General features: G+C 45.9%; 2 protein-coding genes, 2 non-coding genes and 2 pseudogenes across 4 annotated transcripts; 4 read left to right on the forward strand and 2 right to left on the reverse strand.

Annotated features, from left to right (window-relative positions):
* The first annotated feature begins 212 nt into the window (after positions 1-212).
* On the forward strand, positions 213-5722 carry LOC127783714 (uncharacterized; annotated as a pseudogene).
* Positions 5723-6320: 598 nt separating this feature from the next.
* On the forward strand, positions 6321-8579 carry LOC127784116 (exopolygalacturonase-like). Its single transcript, XM_052311308.1, has 5 exons — positions 6321-6753; positions 6850-6990; positions 7166-7342; positions 7430-7948; positions 8024-8579. Exons 1-5 carry the CDS (start codon positions 6592-6594, stop codon positions 8240-8242), a joined length of 1218 nt encoding a protein of 405 aa, XP_052167268.1. The 5' UTR covers positions 6321-6591; the 3' UTR covers positions 8243-8579.
* Positions 8580-10524: 1945 nt separating this feature from the next.
* On the reverse strand, positions 10525-11833 carry LOC127783715 (E3 ubiquitin-protein ligase BOI-like; annotated as a pseudogene).
* Positions 11834-16304: 4471 nt separating this feature from the next.
* TRNAF-GAA (transfer RNA phenylalanine (anticodon GAA)) lies at positions 16305-16377 on the forward strand. Its single transcript has one exon. It is a non-coding gene; the product is annotated as a tRNA-Phe (tRNA).
* Positions 16378-17004: 627 nt separating this feature from the next.
* Positions 17005-17077, forward strand: TRNAF-GAA (transfer RNA phenylalanine (anticodon GAA)). Its single transcript has one exon. It is a non-coding gene; the product is annotated as a tRNA-Phe (tRNA).
* A 2241-nt stretch (positions 17078-19318) lies between these two features.
* LOC127784114 (uncharacterized) lies at positions 19319-23404 on the reverse strand. Its single transcript, XM_052311306.1, has 7 exons — positions 23262-23404; positions 21844-22191; positions 21439-21666; positions 21000-21354; positions 20775-20899; positions 20522-20657; positions 19319-20067 (listed from the first exon to the last, which is right to left on the reverse strand). The coding sequence occupies exons 2-7, from the start codon at positions 22185-22187 to the stop codon at positions 19828-19830; spliced, it is 1428 nt and encodes a 475-aa protein (XP_052167266.1). The 5' UTR covers positions 22188-22191; positions 23262-23404; the 3' UTR covers positions 19319-19827.
* Between the last annotated feature and the right edge of the window lie 4219 nt (positions 23405-27623).

The raw sequence follows: 27623 nt of genomic DNA on the forward strand, positions 1-27623 counted from the left end.
TTCAGGGTTTAAAACACAAAGTTTCCTATTCAGTGGAACATGCATTTAATGTCCAGAAATTACGAGGGCATTTTTGCAAAATCAGGTAAGCATCTTTCCTTTTTCTTTTTCTTTCCTTTTTCTTTTTCTTTCCTCCTCCTTTCCTTCCTTTCTCCCCCTCGATTGCGTGCCTGCCATATGCGGCCAGCGGAGGGGCCGGCATAACCGGCGCCATGGCCGGGCGGCCGTGGAGCGGCGGCGACGGCGCAGTGGCGACGGCGCGGCGGCTACCCTGGGTGGCGCTGCGCGGCGGCCAGGCGGTGGTGAGGCCGCACAGGCGGGCGGCTCTAGGGTTGGAAATTTCGGCCGTTTCGGTGGGTCCCGATAGTAAGTGGCTCCGGTCAAATATTTCGGCCAAAAAAAATTTGACGGGAATTTCTCACCAAACCCTAAAGTGGCGACTTGCTCTCCCCCTCCGCCTCCCCTCATTGCGCCGCCACGCAGTAACGCATCAGATCGAAAAAAATCGCCTCTCGCCAGTCGCCGCCTCCGCGCCTCGATGCCGGTCGCCGCCTCACCACCTCGACCTAGTCCACCGCCGGTGCTGCACGCCCCCCTCCAAGCCATCGCCCCGTCGCCCCCAGCCGCCCTAGCCGGCACCGGCGCGCAGCTGCGCGCAGGTGGCGGTGTGCCAAACTGCCACGCTCCGGGTGCCAGCGGCTTTCCGAGGTTTGTTATTATCCCTGTTCTTCACATTTGTTTGTTCTCACTATCTTGTTCCGACTGTTGTGATGCTAGTTATGTTCATGTGCATCTCAGATTGTAGAAGTTGATGGAAGAATGTTTGGGCTTATTAGTTGTAGGACGAGATTTGTATATTTCCTTGTGCATTTTCACATTTTAGTGGTGTGTTCGGCTGGTATTTTTGCAGCTACTATGGAACAAGAAGATGGGTGTGTTGGGAGGGGAAGAGGAAGGGATCAGGGTGCCGGAGATGGGGTTGGGGTTGGGGAAGCCCAAGGAGGCAGCAGCGTCGGCAGAGGAGCAGGTGGTAACCATGGCACTGGCATTGGTACCCGACGAGCAGGTGGTAGCCATGGCACTGGGACTGGGGAAGCAACGGCGGAAGCAACAGGGAACAGAGGTAAAAAAATCCTATTTCTGCCATTGTGTTTGATAGATGATGTTTTCTATTTATTTTTTTTGCTGCAACAGAGGAGTGTTTGTCTAGGTTTGCTTAATTAAACAGACAAAGGTGTGATTAATTTAGTTAGACTTTTGTGTAGGTGAGTAGTGATATTTTTTTCTTGGGTTACTAGGAAATGTCGGTTCAGGCCGTATTGATGATGTTTGGAGCCATGGACAAAAGCTTGGAAGCAACGGTTTTAAATGTTTATATTGCGGTTTTACTGGATTTGGTGGGGCTGTTACCCGGCTTAGGGAGCATTTGGCAGGAAAAAGAGGGAATGTGAAGCCGTGCCCGAGTGTACCTGCACATGTTCGGAAAGTAATGTGGGATCTAACTTTTAGTAAGAAAGCTATGAAGGAACATATTGAGAATGTAAAACAAAAGGTTCAAGAAGAAATTGCCCAACCTATATACATACCTGATGATGAAGAGGAGTAATTCGAGATGGCATGTAGACTGTCTTTGGGGGACAGCATATCCACTCAAAATGTTGGTAGTAATAGCAAGAGCCGTACTGCTAGTACTGGAAAAAAAAGAGTAGATTCTATCAGTCCGCTAGGGAAGGTGACTTTGACATAGATTTAGCACGTAGCCAGTCACCGGTGGGCGTGCCGGTGGTCGTCGTCGTTCCCCGGCTTGGACGCGGCCCCATTGGCAGTCAGCTGCCGGGGAAGAATTAAGAAGAGGAGGTGTGTGTGTGAGAGAGAGAGATAGTGAGTGAGTGAGGAGGCCCGATTGAAGATAAGGATGACGAGCCGGCTTGTTGCGGTTTGGTTCCTCTCCTCGTGTGAAAGGTGCAGGTTTTTCTAAAACCTGTCAATTTTATCTTGATCCTACTAACATCTATTTCAATGAGACAACACTCAAAAGGTGTCGGTTTTTAATAAGAACCGTCATCTTTCTTTGACAGGAGTCATAGGTGTCAGTTCCTATTACAAAACAACACCTTTGTCTCCACAAAGTTGCCTGTTTTTGCTGCTGGTGCTTCCTCAGGCACGCGTGTGGACGAGAAAACACTGTAGATGTCGGATTTAGCTGTTTTGGAACCTATAGTGCCGACCTCTATTTGATTTTTTAGTAGTGTAAGTTGGTTAGATAATTGAGTACCATGATCTAAATACATGCATATAAGTGAACGCATGCATTAGGTTTGGAGGTGCGGCCAAGTTTATGGAGTCATGGTGTGAATTGTGGGTTAGCTAGCTCGCACCATGCATGTGTTAGTTAGTGGTGCTTTGCATGCAGGTAGGTGTGGGTTTTAGGTAGGGAAGTGAGTAAGTGAAAAAGTCATGGAGTATTTGGCTGAGTAGCGCAGCTGAACGTAGTGTGAGTTGAGGTTGAGCTGTTCGTTTTGTGTGTGAGTGAGAAAAAACAGTGCATTGGTGCTGGTGTGCAGTGCTGGGACAAATATATATCTCTTCTCTGTGCGATAAATCTAAAAGCATTCAATACTACTGGAAACTGAAGCCCTCACAGCATTTTGCACTGGCGTGGCCACTACCGTGTTTCGACACGTCATCGGGCGCTGGAATCCGGTGAGATTTCCCAAGCTCCCGTGTGGCCGCATCAATTTTGAAATTTTTGCAGAAAAGCCCTCTCATTTACTGATATTTCGTTATAGATCCCAATAAAAAGTTGTATGGTTTAGAAGTATTGCATTTAGGACCTCCACAATCTAGAATATCCAATACAAAGAAGAGATAATCTGGAAAATAGGATTGCGCTCAGAAACAGGAAAACTAAGGGGCTCTTTTGAAAAAAAAATTATCCATGTCAACTCCTCCCCCCGAAATCCTAGTCCACCACCGTTCGCTCTCCCCCTGCGCCGTGCTCCTTCTCCTCGTGTCCTCCCTCCCCCCTTAGGCCTCGTTCGGATAGAGGGTAAAAGGCCGGTCTGGCCTCTTCGGGGAAGCCCACCACCAGGGAAAAAATTCCCTGTGCTGACAAAAATCGCATTCGGTTCGGCCCAGGAAGGTAGAAATCCCGGCCCATTCATTACCCCCCAATCCCTAGGGCAATCCCTAGGGCTGTGTTTGGAAAAGGAAAAAGTACACCCAAGGTCCCTCAACTTGTCATCGAGTTACAAAATCATCCCTCAACCGCAAAATCAGATATATCAGATCCCTCAACTTACAAAACCATTCACTTTAGATCCTTAGGTGGTTTTGACCCCGGTTTTGTCTGACGTGGCGGCCGAGTCAGCATGGGACCCACGTGTCACGTACCACATCATCACTCTTTCTCTTTCCCCTCTTCTATCCCTGTGGCTGCTACTGCGAAGAAGCTCTACCATCTCCATAGATACGGATAATTTTTTTTATTTTCGTTTTCCTCCATCTCTTTTTCACCACTCAGGATTTCGTTTCCGCCGCCTCTCTTGTGCATCTCTGTATCCAAAGGGGATGCTGTTGCTTTCAGCTGTACCAATAGCTAGAAAATGGTAGAGAAGATGAGAAAATTTGGTTCAAAATTTGTAACGTAAACGTTATCGAAAGACGATGTGGACGAAGCCGGCAGGTTCAGATCGAGCAGCAACGGCAAGCAGCGCGGGGCGGCGGCCTCGTCGGCGGCGCTCGAGGCGCCGTCCTCCCAGAGCACAGAGGAAGAGGAGCTGACGGGGAGCGCAATGGGGAGAGCGAGGAGGCCGCCGTCGTCATCCATGGCAGCTGGTGGAGAGGCGACGGAGGCCGGCGGCGTGGGGGGCGGCCCTCCTGTTCCCACGTCGTCGTCGCCGTCGCCACGTCGCCCGTCGAGGTCAGCTCAGCCACGCGAGAGAGAGAGAGAACGAACGAAGGGGTGGGCGTCAATTGCTCATAGAGTATCAGAAGCGTGCGCGCGGCGGATACGGTGAAGAGGTCGACGAGCGAAAAAGATTCAAGAACGAGTATCGCAGATCTAGCAGCACTTAGACCCTAGATCCAACGTCGCGCCCCATCTTTTGTCAGCTATGCCAACCTATCCAACATCTCATTGTCAATGCCACTCCTTGTTGTAGACACCTTGCGTTCTTGCTACAGCAACCTTTTTGACACCCGAGAGTGATATGGCCATTAGGTTGGATCAATCCACCCCGGATGTCACTGGCACCTTCAACGATCTACCACCACCGACTCCAGCAGTCTTCATCACCACTTGGACCATCACCTTGTTGCCGCCACCAAGATGCTCGTAGTCCCTAAGGATGTTGAGTGCAAGACATGGAAGAACAACTCATAGTTTGCTAAATGATCTATCTTATTATGTTAGAGATATTTCTCTTGCTTTCCTAACTCTAAAGTCTCTAATGTTGGTAGAGTTAAGTTTAATGCTAATAGTTCAATTCATTTACAATCACCGAGCAATATAAAGCTTATTACCCCTAAATTTTCATTTCCTAAAGCTTCTAAAGTTTCTAAATTTGTCCATCATCATTATTTTAATTATCCTCGTTATTTTATGTTCTGAAGCACTACAATATTAAGGGTAAGTTGGATCCATGCCTTGCAAATGTGCGTATTCGGATAAATGTCATTACAATTCGTCTATTCGTAGTCGTGCCACTGAAATTTTACAAAATAGGACCATGCCATTGCCGTCATGTTTTCCATCCATCTCCTTTTTTTTCCATTTTCATCCTTCTTTCTCCCGTCTTCTTCCCTTGAGCGATATTCCCGGCGGCGGATGGTTGCTACAACAATAGGGCGATGGGTATGACCATGCCACTGTGGTGAGCAACGCGACAGAGAGCAAGCTGACATGCAACAACAGCAGTGGGGTTAGTGGCGTCCATGGTGCTACTGCCGATCCTAGGGATGATGCGGTTGGTTGTGACGGCTGCACCAGTGAGCCGCCGGTTGGTGGAGTCGGTGATGACGTCAATGAGTGGGAGGTTCGTGGCCTCAGCTACGGCGATGGGAGATGCACTGTTGTCAGAGTTGTGACTACAGAGAGCGAAGATCGACGCGGTGGTGTGGATGGAGTGCGAGCGGATGCGCGTCGGGATGGAGCAGGTGCAAACGCGACAGTGCCAGGTGCTGGTGCGTGTGGCTTCAATAGCGCCGACGACTATGGGAGAAGGAGGTCGAGCTCGACATCGCCTGCCGCTGCGCGGCCGAGCTGGAGGACTACCTACATCAGGCCACCGAGAGCTAGGTCTGGTGCGGGCTCAACCGCAGCAACGAGGCCGTCGCGGCTAGCCTCCGTGCCACCCTCGACCACCTCCTCCTCACCCCCCCCCCCCCCCCGGAAGCCACCAAAGGCTTTGGCAACTCCGCCCCCCTCGCCGCCGAGTTCAATGACACCTAGTCCTACTACTTCGAGACGAAGGCGTGCGCCGTGGCGGCGCCCGCCGATGATGCCTCCACCTCACCGACCACGCCCAAGTTGTCGTTCAAGTCATGCGGTGAGGGTGACGCCACCGTGCTGCTCCTCCCATGCTGCCACATCATCGCCGTCACATTCCACTTGCCGAGAACATCGCTCAAGGGAAGAAGACAGGAGAAAGAAGGAAGAAAACGAAAAAAAAAAGACATAGATGGAAAACGTGATGGCGGTGACACTGTCCTAATTTTATAGAATTTTAATGACACGGTTACGAATAGACGAATTATAATATCATTTACCTGAATAGGTATATTTGTAATGGCACGTCCCAAATCACCCTCTTCTTTTTCATATTAGAAACTAACGATTATGCAACGGTCGACACTAGCTAGCTAGCGTACACAAATGCAAGTGTCAACTCGATCTGACACAAGAAATAAATCCAACATGCACAGACATCGGTCCCCCTCTCTCCCCCTCTTTCTCTCACACACACAAATTTTTTTTAAAAAAAAAGAGAGAAAAGACCATGCAGGGTAATTAGTCTGTGGTCTAAAGATAGTGGTCGGTTGAGATCGTGTTTTGACCAGAGTGAAATCAAAACTCCACAGAGCGCGCGCGATCGATCGATCCAAGTAGTGGGAGGTTACACTTGGCACCTCGGGCTACTACTACTCCCCCCCTTAATCATGCAGATCGCTACACACTAGTGAGAACGAGTGGAATGTGCTCCGCCTGCACGGCACAACCGCCGCGCGAAGAGCTCCATGCTGCTCTAAACTTAGCCCCCTTCCGACCGCTATAAGACCAGATTTCCCTCCACAAAAACCACTCTCGTTGATCACTCCGCACCCCCACCCCCCCCAACTCTCTCTATCGATTGATCTGTGCCTCCATCCCCGATGCCCCCATCAAGATCACATCATCAGGATCATCTCCCTGCCGCCGCCGCCGCCGAGTAAAATCAACTAGTGTATGTCTCTCACTGTGGCTGAGATCGAGTGACCGAGGAAGAAGACGAAGTAGACGGCGGCCGGCGGTGTAAAGCTGTATAGCTAGCTCTCTAGCTCTGCGTGTGCTCGGTCCCCGCGCCTGTGCCTGTGTGCTATCTAGCTGTGGAGATGGAGGCGCGGCTGCGGCTGCTCGTCGTCGTTGTTGCCGCGCTCTGCGCCGCCGTCGCGTCCGCCGCCAGTAACTCGTCGGTGGTGGGGTACCACGGGGACCCGACGTTCAACGTCAGGAACTACGGCGCCAAGGGGAACGGCCAAACCGACGACAGCAGGGTAGCTGAGGAACAATCGATCGATCAAGCTAGCTCCTTGGTTGAATTATCCCCTAGCTTCTTGGCTAACTGCGAGGTGTTCGTCCGCGACATGCAGGCGCTGATGACGGCGTGGAAGGCGGCGTGCGCGGCGACCGGGGCGGTGACGCTGGTGCTCCCGCCGGGGACCTACTACATCGGGCCGGTGCAGTTCCATGGCCCCTGCAGCAAGGCCACCACCATGACCTTCCTCATGCAGGCAAGTACCAACCAACCAGCAGGCAGTTTGGTCCCGTGGCCATGGCCGGCCACTACGTGACATGGATGCAGTTGCATTTGCATCCATTATCCATCTCGATCGAGCAAGTACGTGGGGGCTGACCGATTGATGGAACGATCCGTGGTGGTGTGTGGTTGTTGGGTGCGTTTTGCAGGGGACGCTCAAGGCGGCGACCGACCTGAAGAGGTTCGGCAACGACTGGGTCGAGTTCGGGTGGGTGAACCACCTCATCGTCTCCGGCCAGAACGGCGCCGCCTTCGACGGCCAGGGCGCCGCCTCCTGGCCCTTCAACAAGTGCCCCATCCGCAAGGACTGCAAAGTCCTCCCCACCGTGAGCTTCTTGCTGTCAATCCATCCATCATCGCTATTAGCAGAGTGTGCAGGTAATTAAGCTAACATTATAATGGCGAGGATGCAGAGCGTGCTGTTCGTGAACAACAACAACATGGTGGTGCAGAACGTGGCGTCGGTGAACAGCAAGTTCTTCCACATGGCGCTGCTGCAGTGCAGCGGGGCGAAGATCAGCGGGGTGAGGATCAGCGCGCCGGAGAGCAGCCCGAACACGGACGGCATCCACATCGAGCGGAGCAACGGCGTGTCGATCGCGGACACCACCATCGCGACGGGCGACGACTGCATCTCCATCGGGCAGGGGAACGACAACATCGACGTGGCGCGCGTCCACTGCGGGCCTGGGCACGGCATGAGCGTGGGCAGCCTCGGCCGGTACGTCGGCGAGGGGGACGTCACGCGGATCCACGTCCGCGACATGACCTTCCACGGCACCATGAACGGCGTCCGCATCAAGACGTGGGAGAACTCCCCCACCAAGAGCAACGCCGCCCACATGCTGTTCGAGAACCTCGTCATGAACGACGTCCAGAACCCCATCATCATCGACCAGAAGTACTGCCCCTACTACAACTGCGAGCACAAGGTGCATCGATCTTCCTAATTCATTCGCCATTGCCGTCGATCGATCGACCTGACCGTCGTCGAATTATACATGCAGTTCGTGTCCGGGGTGACGATCAAGGACGTGCAGTTCAAGAACATCAAGGGGACGGCGACGACGCAGGTGGCGGTGCTGCTCAAGTGCGGGGTGCCGTGCCAGGGCGTCGTGCTGCAGGACGTCGACCTGCGGTACAAGGGGAAGGGCGTCTCGTCATCCAAGTGCGAGAACGTCAGGGCCAAGTACGCCGGCTTCCAGAACCCCAAGCCGTGCCCGTAGCCCCATGACGACGATCTGTGACGAGATCGTTAATTTTTTGCATGCTGTCTTGGCAAGCACCTAGCAAGCAACAAAGACACCTAGCTTAGCTAGCTCCGATTAATGTGTCGTGCACTGAGCTTCGGAGTTGCTAGAAATATAGCGCCATATGCTATAGTCAATTTTTTTTCAGCCACTTTACAGGAGTTACACCTTATTTACACTCCACTTACATATGTAATTAGTATATAATTTTCGAATTTACATATGTAATTTTAGAACTTATATATGTAATTTTGAGACTTACATTGTAAATACACTAAAATTACATATATAATTTAGGGACTTACAATGTAAATACATGTCGACTATTTTTTTGATAAAAAATATGGCGCCATAAATATAGCTACACCCCTGAGCCTAATTAATTTGTGATTCTTTTCTTTTTCCCTTTATGCTACTTAGACGATTTTGTTTTCTTTTCTCCTTCATGTACGTTTCTTAGACGATTTTGTTGCTTTGATTTTTTTCCCCTCTCCCTTGACGCTTAATTATAGCGGATTCCGTACGTGGTATAAGTGAGCTGCCGATTACTGGCATTAGTTTCTGAATCACTCAACTTGTGAATACCCCAATCACTACCAGGATGGGAATCTCTCCCGGGTGCACCAAAACGTTACTGTGTGTTTTAATTGACACTGGGTAAGTTACGTAGTGTATGGAAGGAACACCAGGTAAGTGAAAACGTTACCGGGTGTTCATTTGTTACACTACGCAATCAAAAGGATTACGGAGTGTTCTGCTATCAAGCTACAAAATATCAGGCGCCATCCGTCCAAAAACTGATTTTCGTTGGCGCGAACAATATTTGGTGGGAGGCGGGAACGGGAATATAGTGTAAGGTGGAACGGCACGTTATGGTTGCCGTGTTTTATGGTGTATAGCACCCGGTAATTGTAACTAACCAACACGTCGTTGGCCCACCAGTTAATTAATCTTGAGCTCAAAATTCGCACTTCCAGCCGTCCATTGGTTCCCTCCCGTGAAAATTTTACGATCATTAAATTTTGAAAACCAAAATCGAGGCTTGAAAGTATAACTTTGTATTATGCTAACTGTTAATTTAAAAACTGTTTCAAGTGCAAAATAAAAATAAGACTCCCCCAAACAACAAATCAGTTAGGATTAACTAACTATTAATCCTGAAATTCAAAATTATTAAACAATATGAATATTCATTATTGGGTTTCCATACAGTGTACAATTTTTAGCATTAATTAACTAGAGTAAATTGGGACAGTAATCCAAGAACTTGGCTGAGAACTTGAAAATTCAACACATATTGGTACATATGTGAGTGCATTTGTAGTCTAAAATGTTTGCCACCCAGTAAATTTTGATATATCAGCCGTCCACCCAGCTAGCCGATAGTTCCACACCAGCTAGGCAGGAGGTTATCGATTTTTTTAAAAAAATATACATTATTTCTAACGTTTTTCTAATTATATACATGTTTTCAGAAGAAATGCGAAAATATACCCGTATCGTGGGGGTAAAACGCAGGACTGCGTGTTTGGCGCGGTGCAAAAACGCAGGACTGAGTGTTTGGCGTGATGAAAAAACGTGGGAGTGATGACTGCAGGCTGGTTGTGCGGCGCCGCACAATTTCCTAAGCTGGCGATGCGATACCGGCCACGATGCAAAGAAATAGTACGTGCATGAGTGTGCATCCGTCTTGCGATGCCGCCGCTCGGTCGGCTCGAGGTACCGCGCGGCCGACCTGTAGGACGTACCACACAATGCCGCACAGCCAAGCCATGGGACCGACGCGGTACCATTTGTCCACAACACGGGATTGTACCTGCTGATGGTCCCGCACCTTCACTTTGCACGCGCGCTGTGGAGTTTTGATTTCACTCTGGTGAAAACACGATCTCAACCGACCACTATCTTTAGACCACAGACCAATTACCCTGCATGGTCTTTTCTCTCTTTTTTTTTAAAAAAAAAATTTGTGTGTGTGAGAGAAAGAGGGAGAGAGAGGGGGACCGATGTCTGTGCATGTTGGATTTATTTCTTGTGTCAGATTGAGTTGACACTTGCATTTGTGTACGCTAGCTAGCTAGTTAGTGTCGACCGTTGCATAATCGTTGATTTCTAATATGAAAAAGAAGAGGGTGATTTGGAACGTGCCATTACAAATATACCTATTCAGGTAAATGATATTATAATTCGTCTATTCGTAACTGTGTCATTAAAATTCTATAAAATTAAGACAGTGTCACCACCATCACGTTTTCCATCTATCTCTTTTTTTTTCGTTTTCTTCCTTCTTTCTCCTGTCTTCTTCCCTTGAGCGATGTTCTCGGCAAGTGGAAGGTGACGGCGATGATGTGGCAGCATGGGAGGAGCAGCACGGTGGCGTCACCCTCACCGCATGACTTGAACGACAACTTGGGCATGGTCGGTGAGGTGGAGGCGTCATCGGCGGGCGCCGCCACGGCGCACGCCTTCGTCTCGAAGTAGTAGGACTAGGTGTCATTGACCTCGGCGGCGAGGGGGGCGGAGTTGCCAAAGCCCTTGGTGGCTTTGGGGGAGGGGGCGTGAGGAGGAGGTGGTCGAGGGTGGCGCAGAGGCTAGCCGCGACGGCCTCGTTGCTGCGGCCGAGCCCGCACCAGACCTAGCTCTCGGTGGCCTGAAGTAGGTAGTCCTCCAGCTCGGCCGCGCAGTGGCAGGCGACGTCGAGCTCGACCTCCTTCTCCCATAGTCGTCACGCTATTGAAGCCACACGCACCAGCACCTGGCACTGTCGCTTTTGCACCTACTCCATCCCGACGCGCATCCGCTCACACTCCATCCACACCACCGCGTCGATGTTCGCTCTCTGTAGTCAAAACTCCGACAACAGTGCATCTCCCATCGCCGTAGCTGAGGCCACGAACCTCCCACTCATTGACGTCATCGCCAACTCCACCAACCGGCTCACTGGTGCAGCCGTCACAACCAACCGCATCATCCCTAGGATCGGCAGCAGCACCATGGACGCCACTAACCCCACTGCTGTTGTTGCATGTCAGCTTGCTCTGTGTCGCGTTGCTCACCACAGTGGCATGGTCATACCCATCGCCCTATTGTTGTAGCAACCATCCGCCGTCGGGAATATCGCTCAAGGGAAGAAGACGGGAGAAAGAAGGAAGAAAATGGAAAAAAAACAGGAGATGGATGGAAAACGTGACGGCAATGGCATGGTCCTATTTTGTAAAATTTCAGTGGCACGACTATGAATAGACGAATTGTAATGACATTTATCTGAATATGCACATTTGCAAGGCATGGATCCAACTTACCCTTAATATTATAGTGCTTCAGAACATAAAATAACGAGGATAATTAAAATAATGATGATGGAAAAATTTAGAAACTTTAGAAGCTTTAGGAAATGAAAATTTAGGGGTAATAAGCTTTATATTGCTCGGTGATTGTAAATGAATTGAACTATTAGCATTAAACTTAACTCTACCAACATTAGAGACTTTAGAGTTAGGAAAGCAAGAGAAATATCTCTAACATAATAAGATAGATCATTTAGCAAACTATGAGTTGTTCTTCCATGTCTTGCACTCAACATCCTTAGGGACTACGAGCATCTTGGTGGCGGCAACAAGGTGATGGTCCAAGCGGTGATGAAGACTGCTGGAGTCGGTGGTGGTAGATCGTTGAAGGTGCCAGTGACATCCGGGGTGGATTGATCCAACCTAATGGCCATATCACTCCCGGGTGTCAAAAAGGTTGCTGTAGCAAGAACGCAAGGTGTCTACAACGAGGAGTGGCATCGACAATGAGATGTTGGATAGGTTGGCATAGCTGACAAAAGATGGGGCACGACGCTGGATCTAGGGTCTAAGTGCTGCTAGATCTGCGATACTCGTTCCTGAATCTTTTTATATAGCAGCAAGCTAAGGGGATTCCTTTCACTAGAGAAGAAACCCCTTAGCTTGCTGCTATATAAAAAGATTCAGGAACGAGTATCGCAGATCTAGCAGCACTTAGACCCCTGATGATGTGATCTTGATGGGGGCATCGGGGATGGAGGCACAGATCAATCGATAGAGAGAGTTGGGGGGTGGGGGTGCGGAGTGATCAACGAGAGTGGTTTTTGTGGAGGGAAATCTGGTCTTATAGCGGTCGGAAGGGGGCTAAGTTTAGAGCAGCATGGAGCTCTTCGCGCGGCGGTTGTGCTGTGCGGGCGGCGGAGGCGGAGCACATTCCACTCGTTCTCACTAGTGTGTAGCGATCTGCATGATTAAGGGGGGGAGTAGTAGTAGCCCGAGGTGCCAAGTGTAACCTCCCACTACTTGGATCGATCGATCGCTCGCGAGCGCGCGTGCGCGCTCGCGCGCTGTGGAGTTTTGATTTCACTCTTGTCAAAACACGATCTCAACCGACCACTATCTTTAGACCACGGACCAATTACCCTGCATGGTCTTTTCTCTCTTTTTTTTTAAAAAAAAATTGTGTGTGTGAGAGAAAGAGGGAGAGAGAGGGGGACCGATGTCTGCATGTTGGATTTATTTCTTGTGTCAGATCGAGTTGACACTTGCATTTGTGTACGCTAGCTAGCTAGTGTCGACCGTTGCATAATCGTTAATTTCTAATATGAAAAAGAAGAGGGTGATTTGGAACGTGCCATTACAAATATACCTATTCAGGTAAATGATATTATAATTCGTCTATTCGTAACCGTGTCATTAAAATTCTATAAAATTAGGACAGTGTCACCGCCATCACGTTTTCCATCTATCTCTTTTTTTTTCGTTTTCTTCCTTCTTTCTCATGTCTTCTTCCCTTGAGCGATGTTCTCGGCAAGTGGAAGGTGACGGCGATGATGTGGCAGCATGGGAGGAGCAGCATGGTGGCCTCACCCTCACCGCACGACTTGAACGACAACTTGGGCGTGGTCGGTGAGGTGGAGGCGTCATCGGCGGGCGCCGCCACGGCGCACGCCTTCGTCTCGAAGTAGTAGGACTAGGTGTCATTGACCTCGGCGGCGAGGGGGGCGGAGTTGCCAAAGCCCTTGGTGGCTTGGAGGGGGGGGGGGTAAGCGATGGGCCCCCCCTCCGGCCTAGCCCTTGGCGGTCGCACAACCCGACTAGGCTCAGGGCCAACCCTGATACGAAGTATATTTCGTAATCACTTATTATCATCTCGAAAAGGAAAAAAAATCATTTGGTTTCTCACTCGCTATGACCGCATCAAAGGCAACATACTTGGCACTTCCACTGGCCCCCAGGGTTGGAAATTAATTTCGGTCCCCTCCAATACGATATTACTTCGGCCGAAATTTTCAATTTTTTTATAAATTTTGGTAATATTTGTTCAAATTCAACAAAATTTTGTTTAAAATTTCGGAAATTTCAGACCAAAATTTCGGGATTTCAGTGACCTCCGATCAAATGGCCTAAACCGATAAAGTGAACCCTGCTGGCCCCAACGGGAAGCGGCTCGTCCAAATGCCGAGCAATTTCGATGAGGAGACATGCTTTGTTGTGTACAGGACACAGGAGGGTGGGGATGCAGATGACCAAACGGTTGATCAGCAGCCTGAGGATCTCAAGACGCAGGAGGAGCAGCTGAATGAGGTGGTGGACAGCCAAATGGAAGAGATCGTCGAGGTGGCCAAGAACGTCACCTCAAGCAAGCGGCTGTGTTCAGGAGGTGGGGCTGGTAACTCACCTCCAGCGCATGCAAAACGGAGCGACACATTTTCTTATGATTAGTTAAGTGTTTACTATTTTTTTAAAAATAGATTAATATAATTTTTAAAGCAACTTTTGTATAGAAAATTATTTTTTAAAAAAAACACACCATTTAACAGTTTGAAAAGCGTGCGTGTGGAAAACGAAGGAGGTGAGTTGGAAAAGTCGGGTAAAGAACTCAGCCATATGTCTTGCTAATTTGGAAAAACTGAATGCTGCTGGCCTGCTGCCACAGCTTGCCTGATGTCTCTTTGTAGCTCAAGACTTCAGGGTAGAAACTAGAGGCTAGAAAATCTTCAGGCCTGAGAATTATGTTCTGCGTATTCTACTTCATCTACTTGAGCCTTTCCGAGATGAACTTTCTTCAACATAGTAATCTTAGTTATCATTCAAAATGATTTGCGTGCTATTTCTTGTGATGCTAAATGGTACCAACTGTTATTTAAAGGAATACAATGTCCTGGTTTTCAGACGTGCAATTTTAAAAAATCTCTAAAGCTTCTTCACACCTTTTGTAAACTTCTACTCCATATAGAATTGTTTAGACCATTTGTTGTAATATTTGGATCTAATCGGCACAGCTCTAACTCTAGTTCTACCTTTTTAGCTAAAACCAAGGGAATGAAGCTGATTGGTGTCTTCTTACGAAATGAAGAGATGTTAAGCCATAGAATTTAAGAGTCCTACCAAACTTTATAACATACGTTCATTGCAACCCGAGCGTTGTGGCTTGTGCCGTTGTGCATCGCTATGGATGATTGAGACTGACAAATGATGCAGTTAGATCGCTACATTAGTCAGTAATTACTGAGCAAATGTGCCTAGATGAAGCATCATTGACTACAAATTAAAACAGCACATGAATCGTTGTAACCAAATGAGAATCTATAAATATACTGAATATGATGCCACCCATTAGTTCTGAATTTAGCATAAGCCACTGTAGGCTGCAAATGAACCGATAGCTAATGCATTTTCATAATAATCTGAAAAGGTTACGGCTCCAGACCACATGGAGTTATGTACAGCATGCAATAATGTGCTCATAACCTCTTGAATTAGTATATCACCCAAATCCGCAAGATAAATGTCGTAGTTTTAACAAGCAACGTATCATGCGTACATCTAACATCTTGCCATAGCTTAAATGCTTAATACAATTTAATGAAGGGAAGATGAATACAGCATCCAACAATGGGAAAAAAAATAGTACTCTTCAGACATAAAAATACAAAGAAGATATTAGACTGCCAAAATTCAAAATCCAGAAATAAAGAATAAAAGAGGCATTAGTGCATTACTCCATAATTTCTAGAAATCAGAAAGAGATTAAGATTAGTAGAGCTGATTGTCGCAGAAAAGGTGTAGATATATTCAGTTCCAAATGACAAACTGATCCCAATTATGGTTACTACATGGTCAAAAGACATGAGAAGGCTGCGGAAGACGGATGAATGATGGCCATGGCTGTACTTGAAACAGGACATATACCACCATACCAGCCTGAAAACACACGCAGAACCTTAAACGAGTACCTCATTTTCAAATAAGTCGGGCAACCTTAACTGACTTTAAGCTCTCCAGTTACATCCATAAACAGCCGGCCAAGAAGATCCAACTGTTCGCATAACAATGTCCTCAAGCAACGGTATCAAAAACCAAAGAAACCAAGCTCGGTTGCCCTCTCTTTCTCGAATGTCTCGAAGTACTGGTAGATGATGGTAACAGCAAGCAGAATACCAGTTCCTGAACCAATCGCACCCATGAAATCAGCTAGAACAGTCAATGCACCAATGCACACTCCACCAAAAAATATGTGCACCACCTTTAGCTGCCTAGCAGGCTGCAAGCAGCCTTTGAAGACCCAATTTCAAATATTAAATCATCTAATTAGCATTTTTTACAGCTTATTATCGTCTCATCAAGGACTCATCTTAATTATGTATTTTGCCCATTGCTATCTAGACATATACTACCAGATTTTTCATTTTGGTAAGCATTTTTTGTCATTGTATATGTTACATTTACATTTCTATTATATGTGTAAACGAAGTGTGCACTCGGATCTTCCGTGCTCTAGATTCGCCTCTGATTTCCTGCTCCGCCACGGGCCAGAAGTACAGTAAAACGGTAAATGTGTTGATACGTTTCAATCTGCGTACTCCATCGAGGTTACCCAAGAGATAGCATGCAGGAGCACATCTCATCCAAAGCATTGCCCCCGGAAGTGACAACGTTTTATTGATAAGAGAGGCACAAACATGCACCAGTCTCTGAAAGTTCACAGGAAGTGCTTAAATGACTAAGTTTGCTATTCATTAATATGGGCGGGGATAGCTCAGTTGGGAGAGCGTCAGACTGAAGATCTGAAGGTCGCGTGTTCGATCCACGCTCACCGCATTTAATTTTCTGTTGAATCATTTTCGTAGTTTTTTAAAAATTTTCTCTTCTTCAAGATTCAATATTTAAAGTTTCTTTTCGTTGGTATCAATATTAAATAGTTTCCCCAAGTTTCTAAAGTCTTTTTTCAGTTAAATTATTTTCCTAGGTTTTTTAAAAACTGTTTTTAAGTTAAATTATTTTCCTAGGTTTTTAAAATTTTCTCTTCTTCAGGGTTTAATATTAAAGGTTCTTTTCATTGTATGAATATTAAATTGTTTCCCCAAGATTCTAAAGTTTCGTTTCTTCATGGTCTAAGGTATTTTTCAACTTCATTTTGTCTTTTAAGGACGATTGTGTTTGAGTGTTTCTTGGTCCGTATGAGTGGTAACTTGGAAAAACCGAATGCTGCATTGTAGCCACTAGGGTTGAAACTGGTACGGATAGTTTCCGTCCGTCCGGACCATTTTTTGGATTAAGTTCGGTCGGAACTATCTGAAAATTCTCAAATTCGAAAACGAATTCGGATTTTTTTCTCGGAAACGAAAACAAATACAGTAAGGTACTATCCGTCGGAATCGAAAAACGATCAGAAACTATCTGGAAATTTTGTTCGGATATCCGCAAACATGGATCAAATTTAATTGGGCGGGGATAGCTCAGTTGGGAGAGCGTCAGACTGAAGATCTGAAGGTCGCGTGTTCGATCCACGCTCACCGCATTTAATTTTCTGTTGAATCATTTTCGTAGTTTTTTAAAAATTTTCTCTTCTTCAAGATTCAATATTTAAAGTTTCTTTTCGTTGGTATCAATATTAAATAGTTTCCCCAAGTTTCTAAAGTCTTTTTTCAGTTAAATTATTTTCCTAGGTTTTTTAAAAACTGTTTTTAAGTTAAATTATTTTCCTAGGTTTTTAAAATTTTCTCTTCTTCAGGGTTTAATATTAAAGGTTCTTTTCATTGTATGAATATTAAATTGTTTCCCCAAGATTCTAAAGTTTCGTTTCTTCATGGTCTAAGGTATTTTTCAACTTCATTTTGTCTTTTAAGGACGATTGTGTTTGAGTGTTTCTTGGTCCGTATGAGTGGTAACTTGGAAAAACCGAATGCTGCATTGTAGCCACTAGGGTTGAAACTGGTACGGATAGTTTCCGTCCGTCCGGACCATTTTTTGGATTAAGTTCGGTCGGAACTATCTGAAAATTCTCAAATTCGAAAACGAATTCGGATTTTTTTCTCGGAAACGAAAACAAATACAGTAAGGTACTATCCGTCGGAATCGAAAAACGATCAGAAACTATCTGGAAATTTTGTTCGGATATCCGCAAACATGGATCAAATTTTAGAAAAAACACGTATATACATAACTTTATTATACGGAGTCAGATGAAGACAAATTTTATATCAAAATTGTAGAGCTCGATAAGATCTACAACTTTCTTGTTGACTATTTTATTATTTGAGAACATTCAAGGGTCTAAATATTCATTATAAAATATCATATCTATTTTTACAAAATCTTAGATCTACAATTCAAACGACATCTAATAGAGATATGTTCCATATCAATGTTGTAGAGCTCAATAGGATCTACCACTTATAACATTTGTATTTCAAAATGTCTAAAGTATAAAATAAACACTACATGTTTTTAAGATGTGAAATAAAATATATACCATCTCCAGTTTATACAATAAAAACTTGATAAGTGATATGGTAAGTAAGCTATACATGTAGTAAAAGGCCTTAGGACTAGAAAATTAATAATCATATTTATATGTGGGTCTCTTATGGGAACGGCCATGAAAATCTATTTTCACAGTGGACCGCCTACAAAATTGATGATATAAATTTTGGAGATGTTAATCTAAAAAATAAGGGAAAAAAAGCGCGGGCTCGTGAGCTCAGCTCGGGCTTGGCTCGATTGCCAAACGAGCCAAGCCCAAGCTGGCAATCGAGCCAAGCCCAAGCCTCCTTTCAGCTTGTTGAGCCGAGCCCAAGCTGGCTCGCGAGCCGCTTGTTTAGCTCGTCAGCCTAGGCCATCATACATATATGGATGATTTTATTTTCCAGTAGAGTTAGTATTAGTTAATATACGATTTATCATCTAGATTTTGAAGAATTGAATATATGAAGTTGTTCGAATTTTACATGCCGATGATTTCTCCTTACTTTTCTTAATGAATATAAATTATATATGAAGATATGCTTTAATGGGAAGGCTCGCAAGCTAGCTCGATCTGGCTCGACTCAGGAGCCGAGCCGAGCTCATGGAGCTGAGCCAAGCCAAGCCTAATTTGTTGCAGCTCATTTCCACCCCTATATATCGTCAAATATTCAAGCTTTTGTTTTAGCTTATTTCCCTAACCAGCTCATGTTTTACTTTATTTCCCTAACCGAGCCGAGCCAAGCCAAGTCTAATTTGTTGCAGCTCGTTTCCACCCCTATATACTAGCAAATATTCGATTTGTTCCGTTTCGTATTATTCGATTTCATTTCCGTATCTAGGTTTTCGATTCCGATTTCGAAAAAGAAAATATGAAAACGAATATAATAAAGCAATTTCCGTCCATTTCCGATCCATTTTCATCCCAAGCAGCCACAGCCTTAAAGATGAGAATGGCAAATACTTAATTTCCACTTGTAGGAGTGTCAATTAGTTAAATATCCCCACGCTTGAAGCATCGGGAAGGCCATCGAGTTAATTCTTTTTCCAAAAAGTTTGATTTGTATGAATGTTCATTTCATGTTATATATTCTCTATTCAACTTAATAGATCACTTTATAATCAAGCACGTCACCTTTGCTGCTAGTAGAAGAAAACAGGCATAGTTGTATGAGCCGGAAAAAGGCAAACGGGCTCGCATATTAGCCTTTAAGGTAGTTTTAACATGCAAAGTTGCATGCTTACACGCTTGCTGAGTTAAACCTCTTGCCATAGCTTAAATGGTTAATACAATGTATTCAAGGGAACACGAATATAACAATTAACATTGTGAAAAAAAACTTGGTGCTTTTCGCACATTGATACAAATACAATGGAAGATATTAGACTGCAAAATTTCAAAATCCTGAAGCAAAGAATAAAAGAGGAATTAGCGCATTACTCCATAATTTCTAGGAATCAGAAATAGGGATTAGTAGAGATGATTGTCGCAAAAAAAGGGGATAATATATTCAGTACCAAATGACTAAAACTGATCCCAAGTTATGGTTACTACATAGTCAAAAGGCAGCAGGCTGCGGAAGATGGATCGATGATGGCCATGGCTGTACTTGAAACAGGGCATATACCACCATACCGGCCTGAAAACACACGCAGAGCCTTAAACGAGTCCTCATTTTCAAATAAGTCGGGCAACCTAAACTGACTTTAAGCTCTCCAATTACATCCATAAACAGCCGGCCAAGATGTACTTTCATTTGCAAGAAGATCCAACTATTGGCATAACAATGTCCTCGAGCAACGGTATCAAAAACCAAAGAAACCAAGCTCAGTTGCCCTCTCTTTCTCAAATGTCTCGAAGTACTGGTAGATGATGGTAACAGCAAGCAGAATACCAGTTCCTGAACCAATCGCACCCATGAAATCAGCTAGAACAGTCAATGCACCAATGCACACTCCACCAAATGCAGCGGCAGTGGGGATGTATCTGTTCAATTCCTTCTGCAAGTTTGACTCACGATGGCCAGGCATCACCATTTGTTGTTCCTGTTATATTGGCAAAGAAATGGAGTTCATAGATGGACTTAGTAACATTTCTGTATGTAAACAAATATAGACTAATTAGATCACCTCAACACTAAATATCAACTATATATAGATTCCCCAGTACATGGTCAGAGTTTCTAAATATCCGCTAAAAGGCTCCAGCAGTTTCAGATAAGATAATAATGGTTAAGAAACTTTGGATAAGGCCTCATAGAAAACATTGAACACCACTTGAAAAATTCATGTGCCTGAATGACTCTAATGTTGCATGGCACAACAATATCTAGAGTTTCATGTATACAGAGTCCAGAGAAGCACAATGGGCTAGCATACATCAAAACATGTGCAGGTGTGATATCATACATAAGACATCACGACACATGCAATGTTATGAGCTGAACTATAGGTAAACAGGAACAATAACTAGATAGAAAATATGTATCTACATCTTTACCTTCAACTGTTTAGCAACATCCTTTGCAGATGAGCCAGAAACTTCAATCCATGTCTTTGAGAAGAGAGCACAAGCTGACAGCATGAAGACCACATAGAACAACGCATGGAACGGATTTGCAAGAACATCAGCCAAACTGCATGGTTTCCAAACATGAAAGGTAAGAACAAAAACATAAACATAAAATGGAGACAAAAACAAAAAGCAAGACCATAAGGATACAATGATGACATCAAACATAACGATTATTCACCTTGATGGAGCAGTTACATAGTAAGCGAGACCACCAACAGGAACCGAATGGCCAGAGTACTCAGATTCCTTCCATTTCCCAAGAAGGTTAACCAGAAAATTTCCACTGTACCTCCTGTAGAGAAGCTGCAACAAAATAAAAATATGTTAAAACTTGCTCAGTTATCATGTTAAAACTTGCTCAGTTATGTAAATATTACTGCAGCACTAAAATTACAGCACGCACCTGTGATATGAAGTAGAGGTTGGTAATCAGTGCAGAGTGCAGAATGATGGGCATGTTTGAAGTGTAGAACAACTTAATTGGATATGAGCCTTGCTGCCCCCTAGCATTCTTTGATCTCACTGGAAGCACAACACGGAAGCCTTGGAAGTAGATGACTATGAGGAAGACCAATACAGTTGCAAGTAAATTTGTCACATTTGGAAGGTTCTGACGGTAGAAAGCTTCACGCAAGGCACGGACTTTGTCAGTTCTAGTAATCAACAAATGGAACAATGCAATGACAGCTCCTTCAAATTCAGCACCACGTCCACTGTTGATGGTTGTGGGGCTAAACGCCTTCCAGATGATATTCTCACTGTGCAACAGCAAGTTCACCAATAATAAGCTAAATTGCGACAAAATGTCACATCAGCAAGAGAAAGAAGTTTAGGATGCTTACCAGATATTGGTAGCAATAAACAGTGAAATGCCAGAACCCAAACCATAGCCTTTCTGGAGAAGTTCATCAAGACAGATGACAATGATGCCAGCAAAGAAAAGCTGGAGGATGATGAGAATGGCATTGCCAGTTCCAAGTTGGCTCACACTGCCATACATTCCAGACAGCACATATGCCACAGCTTCCCCAATAGCAATCAAGATGCCCAGCAATTTTTGTGCGCCATTCCTAAGTCACATCAAAAGATTAGCACCAGGAGAAAGAAAATGAATAAGGAAGCTCTGCAATTTTCTGATGTTAGCTAAAACACTAGGTAGAAGACAAGCTAGCAGTACATGCACACTAGACCCTGAACATGTTATCCACCAATAAATAGGAGATTGTGTTATTTCTATAAATACTTACAGAAGTGCACGGTCCTCTCTCACACTGTTGTCAACTTCAATAATCTTTGATCCCACTAGAAGTTGCATTACCATTCCAGATGTCACAATTGGGGTAATACCCAGCTCCATAACAGTACCACGGTTTGAAGCAAGAATAACACGCATCCAGTAGAAAGGATCTGCTCCAGTAGTTGAGTGAATTCCATACAGTGGTAGCTGACTGCACACCAGGAAAATGAAGAGAGAGATAACAGTATAGATCACTTTTTCTCTGAATGGTATTTTCCTATCAGCACTCTGTACTTCTGGCAAGAAAGCCAGAAAGGGCCTGACAAGATGCAGTACTCGAAAACCGCCAGCCATCTTTCTGTGTCCAGGAAAAAAAACAATCAGCATTTGGTACAATGCACATGAAAAATGTTACTAAACATAATATAACCCAGTAAACTACAAAAGTTTTCCCAGCTTGGTTATTATTCACTCAGCTATGGTCCTTATTATTCACTCAGTTATGGTCCTGATCAAGGAGATGCATTCATTTGAGTGGAACAGAAGCAAATCAACCCAAATATTGAAATGCTAAAACAGGTACATTTCAGAAATCAGACATGAACCATCACGGTCTTCTTTGACAAAAAAAATGCATAGGGCGAGATAATCCACATTTACTGAGAGTGGGGAAACATCTCTATTTCCTTATGAAGAGTGGGTAGATATAATTAAGACAAAGAAAAGGTGGTAAAGTGAGAAGGAGCTAGATAAGTAGCTCTGCCTAAGATTGCAAAAGGAAGCAGATGATTTATAGCCAGCAGACATTTAAAGTTTTTCATTGATGTCCAGTATGGCAACTTTCGTAACGAAAAGGAAAAAAAAGAGTCAATTCTCAATTCCTCTCAAAATTGGCAAATTGACTTGGATCCCGAGTCAAATTTAGCATATACATACACCTAATCTGCATTCAATTATCATTATCATTATTCTACTTCAAACCAAGGATGTCAGCACCGCCACGAAACAAAAACTTAGTCCCAGAATCCAATCACAAATCCCCGCCAACCAACCAACCAACCAAAACATCGCTCTCGATCACAATACTTCACTAGCATCGATCCGAGACCCGCCGGCAAATCACAACTACCAACGAACACACCAACCCAGCCATGGATCCATCCATCCATGCGCATGGATCTGGACGCCCCACCTACCCACCAAAAACCCACCCGCACCATCAAACGCATCCATATCCCGTAGCAAACCAAATGAGCCCGCACCATCATTCAAACGCATGTATCCGCGGATACGGTTCAGATAGAGCATGAGCACGGGCAACACAGATCTACAGGAGAAGCCGCAAACAAATGGGACCCCGCCCCGATCCGGCGGCGAGAGGAAGGAACAAGAGGAGAGAGAGAGAGAGAGCCCGAGCTGCTGCCTCACCTGGCCGGCGCCGCCGCCGAGGCGAGTGGAAGCTTCTCGCCGCCGGCGCGGGATCCGAGGGCGCGAAACCCTAGGCAGCGAGAGAGAGAGATGCGGGGGCAAGAGCACGAGACGGGAGGAGGAGAGAGAGAGTAGTAGTAGCAGTCGAAGAGAGGAGGTAGATGAAATTAGATTAACTAACCGCGTCGGGCCCGCCTTGATGGATCGCTGCCGGTGGGGCCCAGCTCCGCGGTGGTCTGACGTGGCGCGCGGGGACGGTTGGGCCGTCCGATCCGGGACGAGCGGCGGATGGAGGTGTCCCCTGATAAGCAGATGAAAATCACCCACGCGGACAACGCTGAGCATCACCAATTTTCCATTGAAATGTGGAATTTTATATTATGCAACCCCTCCTGTATAATAATTCTATAAAAGTGAAAATACGAGATATGAGGGTGTGGCTTTTTCTCGTTCATCCACTGCATTCACAAGTGTATAAACTATCTCCTCCAATCCTCTATTTATAAGACAGTGTCTTGCCCACTTTTCATGTTTAGTGATGGGCCCAATTAGTAGATAACCGGACCGGGCCTTTATGGGCCATCAGTTTTCTAACACTCCCTCTTAGGCTCTCACTGTGTGATACCTATGCCTCATCAAAACTACACAAAAACCTAGTGGCAAAAATTTAGAGAAAAATTACATAACATACGTATACAATGTCGCATGAATTGCCTCATTAAAAACCTTTATAAGAAACCGCCGAGCAAACTTATCTAAAAGAAAAAGAGTACACATCTATACTAGGGGAAGGAGGACGACCCCTCTCTCTCTCTCGCCGCCTGTGACCAGGCTGCCGAGAACGAGGAAGAGGGCTCAATGGTGAGGAAGTTACTGCAGCAGAAAGAGAGGGTTCGAGAGTGATGGAAAATGCAGTGTTGCACACAACTCGGGTGACTATGGGGTTCTCTGGATAGAACTGAGTCATTGACGTTTCTATCATCAACAACAGTTCAGTTCTTACTATCAAGCTTAGAAATGGTGGAAGCTTAAACTGATTGTCCTTATAAGGGTGACATCGGACATTGGTGACAAGATGGCTAACACCGGTTTTCTTTGATAACTTTGTTAAGCTTTGTGGTAACAACAAAAAAATATTGTAGACTTTCAGACTCGTGAAAATTCCAAGGTCCTTCGACCAATATAGACCTATCAACTAATTACATTCAGTTGTTTGGTTACACCGTAAATTAAACAGTAAAAGAGTAAATTACATATCGATGTATTGGATTAGGCATTCTAACATAATTATCACATTAGACCATTCTTCTACCAAGCTTTTCACTTAACACTAGGAGATCTTACCTTCTATTTCAACTTGGACGTTACTGTCTATCCATATCCACCTCCACTTTCAGCTTCATCAAATCTACCCCCCTCCCAAGCCATCCCCGGCCTCCGCCTACACCCCTCTTCCAATGCTCTCTTTCCCCCTTTTTTTTGACCGGGAAAATTGCCAGGGCTTTGCCCAGCAGTGTAATTTTATAAATGAAAGAGAATATTTACAAAGTTACAGAAAACAAAAGGGAAAGAAAAACAGGATTCCTATATAGTTTGTAACCAATCGGAAACCAGCTGTTTGAGAGGATCCTTCATTCTGCACATATGCAGAAGAACTTCTTTTTTGAAAAGTAATCTCCACGATTGGAAGGTGGGCTGATTATTTTGGAAGATGAATCCATTCCTTTGCTTCCAGATATGCCAAGCAGCCAAGAAGAAGATTTCCAAAAAGCCTTGACGTGTGAACCGAATTCTTGCCATTACTACCATCTGATAAAATTCAAGATTTCGGTTCCATTGGATCCCCAGATGTTGCCAACAATTTGCACTAAAAGGGCATGTGAAAAAGAGATGAAGTCGTGTTTCTCTCTGGCCAGTATCACATTAGACACATGTAAGATCATCGTCTTCTTTGGCACAGTGCCGTCTGTCCAACATATCACATGTGTTGAGCCTATCACAGAACAAGAGCCATGGAAAAACTTTTATCTTCATGACACACTTTGTCTTCCATAGCCACTCTTTCCCCTTTTTCTTTATCCTCTTTCTTCTTTTGCTCTCCCTAATGACGACTGTCGGTCAAATGGGAACCGAGGTACCCATTTATCCGACAAAAAGAATCATTATCAAATTGATAGCATGCTCAGGATGTCTTTGAAAATAAAAAGATAACCGTAGGGTGACGTAACTAGGGGCCCACGCAGGGGGGCCCCAAGCCCACCTAAGACTTCATGTACGGGATTCCCCCTGGTTGGGGAAGGATATTGCATATATGACTCAAAGCTATGAGTATGAAAACAGCTTAGGGCCTGGCTTGGGTCCCAAGCATACCCCAAATATGCCTTAAGAATGTAGCTTAAAGTTTGCCTTGGGTCCGGCCCTGTTGCGGGCTCTCCCTAACTCTTGTAGGTTATACGGTCCTTGGCAAGAAGGGCGTAGAAACATCCAATGCCTATATCTTAAGAGAATGAGCTGAGGTCTACCTCGGGCGCGGCCTAGTCGTGGGCCCTGAGCTCACCTTAGCCCATATAAGTCACACGTTACTCAAGAAAGAAGAGTGACGAGACTTGCCAAGCAAGAAGGCGTAAACTGAGGTTCACCTTAGACCCGGCCTTGCTTCAGGCCCCGGGCTCATCTTAGTCCTTGTATTGCTCGCGTCCCTCTACCTAAAGGGGGTGTCAAAATGAATAACACATATAATCTTGAGATATTCTTCCATCAACGACATCTTCAAGAAGCTCATCCAAGAATAATCAACCTTTTTTAAGTGCAGAAGGACGCGACCTCCAAATTTGCTGGGAAGTTGGGCGTACTCCATAGCCAGCTGTGAGGCAGCACGCCCCGCCATAAATGAAACATATTTATGGGGGATCCCCGACTAATCTAGAGTTAAAAGGACGTGGACAAGATGCCAGCACTGAGTCACTTTGGATGGTGGCATCGGGACACGCGTCGCACATGCCTGCGCCACTTGATTGGCCAAACGGGTAGAGAAGCAACTGTGGCACTGTTTCGGGCATGTTAGATCTCGTCGGGCCCACCACGCACCACATGGTGAGCACACTGGCAGAGGACCAACTGTCTCAGACAGAGCCCGGGAGCCCAAGGTAATATAATTGTAAGAGTTGAAGGGTTTCGAGGGCTGCGTTAGGGAACCGCCGGCAACGACAAGATGACTGATAAGACAAGACTAAGTGTAGATTTGTAATAATGTGAGCCCCTCCTTAGACTATAAAAGGAAGGGGACTAGATATAGATGAAGGGTTGGATTCTTTTAGGTCAGTACTATCGCTTTGTAGCCTGAAAATGCCTCATCTGTACTTCGTTGAGCTAGAGAAGACAATGAACACCAACACAGGAGTAGGATATTACACCTCCGGGAGGCCTGAACCTGTATAATCTCCTACCTCCTCCTCGCGGGGTGGTCAGGCCCCACGAATTCACCACGATCACAGATACTTCGCACTACTCACTGGCTAAACCCCTGGTCGAATCTTCACACTCGGGGAGGGGGTCTCCACTCCCCGTTGTCCAAGGGACCACCCCCCTCGACAACGACAACAGAGAAGTGGTTGTATGTGGAGGGAGGGGAAACAGTTGAATCCAGCAAAGAGGAGCCCAAATCCAGCCTCCCCAAGTTTCCCCTAGCCTGATGTTGCCGCCATCAACCTCTGTCGCGACGGTCTACGGTGGTAACCATGGCATGTAGATCTAGCTAGTGGCATGCAAGAATTGTGGATCTAGCAGCATCAATAGCTAGGTGTTCCCATCCCTCGATCTTCGCCGCAAGCCCACGATGATTTATGCCAGTTTGTCTTCGCATGTCACTGTTTTCCACTACTAGAAAAATGATTTTTACACTTCAAGGCCTGCGAAAACAGAGGATTTTTACAGGCAGCCATTAGCCTTGCTTGCGAAAATGATATCAGCGAATAAAAAAAAAATCCTCCCACCACCCCCACCCGCCGCTATCCTTCCCCTCCGCCCTCCCCCTCTGGCCGCTGGCTCTCCTCCTCCGTCCGCCCGCCGCCGCCTGGGAGCGCTGTCTCCGCTGCTAGTCGGCTCGCCTCCGCTGCCTCTGTCGGCTCCCCTATTCCAGCCAGATCTAGGAGGAAGGGGAAGGGGGCCCACGCCATTTGTGGTGGCCGTCGTCGCCGGCTCCTCTATCCACTGTCGCCACCCGAGGGGAGCGCCGCCTCCGCTGCCGGGCGGATTCCCTCCCTTTGGCCAGATTTGGAAGGGGAAGGAGGGGAGGGGAACGCCGCCTCCGTCGCCATCGGCCGAGGGCGCGGCCTCTACCGTCGCCGCCGGTTGGCTCCCTTT

Source organism: Oryza glaberrima, chromosome 9 (assembly GCF_000147395.1).
Source record: "Oryza glaberrima chromosome 9, OglaRS2, whole genome shotgun sequence".
In the NCBI taxonomy this organism is placed as follows: Eukaryota; Viridiplantae; Streptophyta; class Magnoliopsida; order Poales; family Poaceae; genus Oryza; species Oryza glaberrima.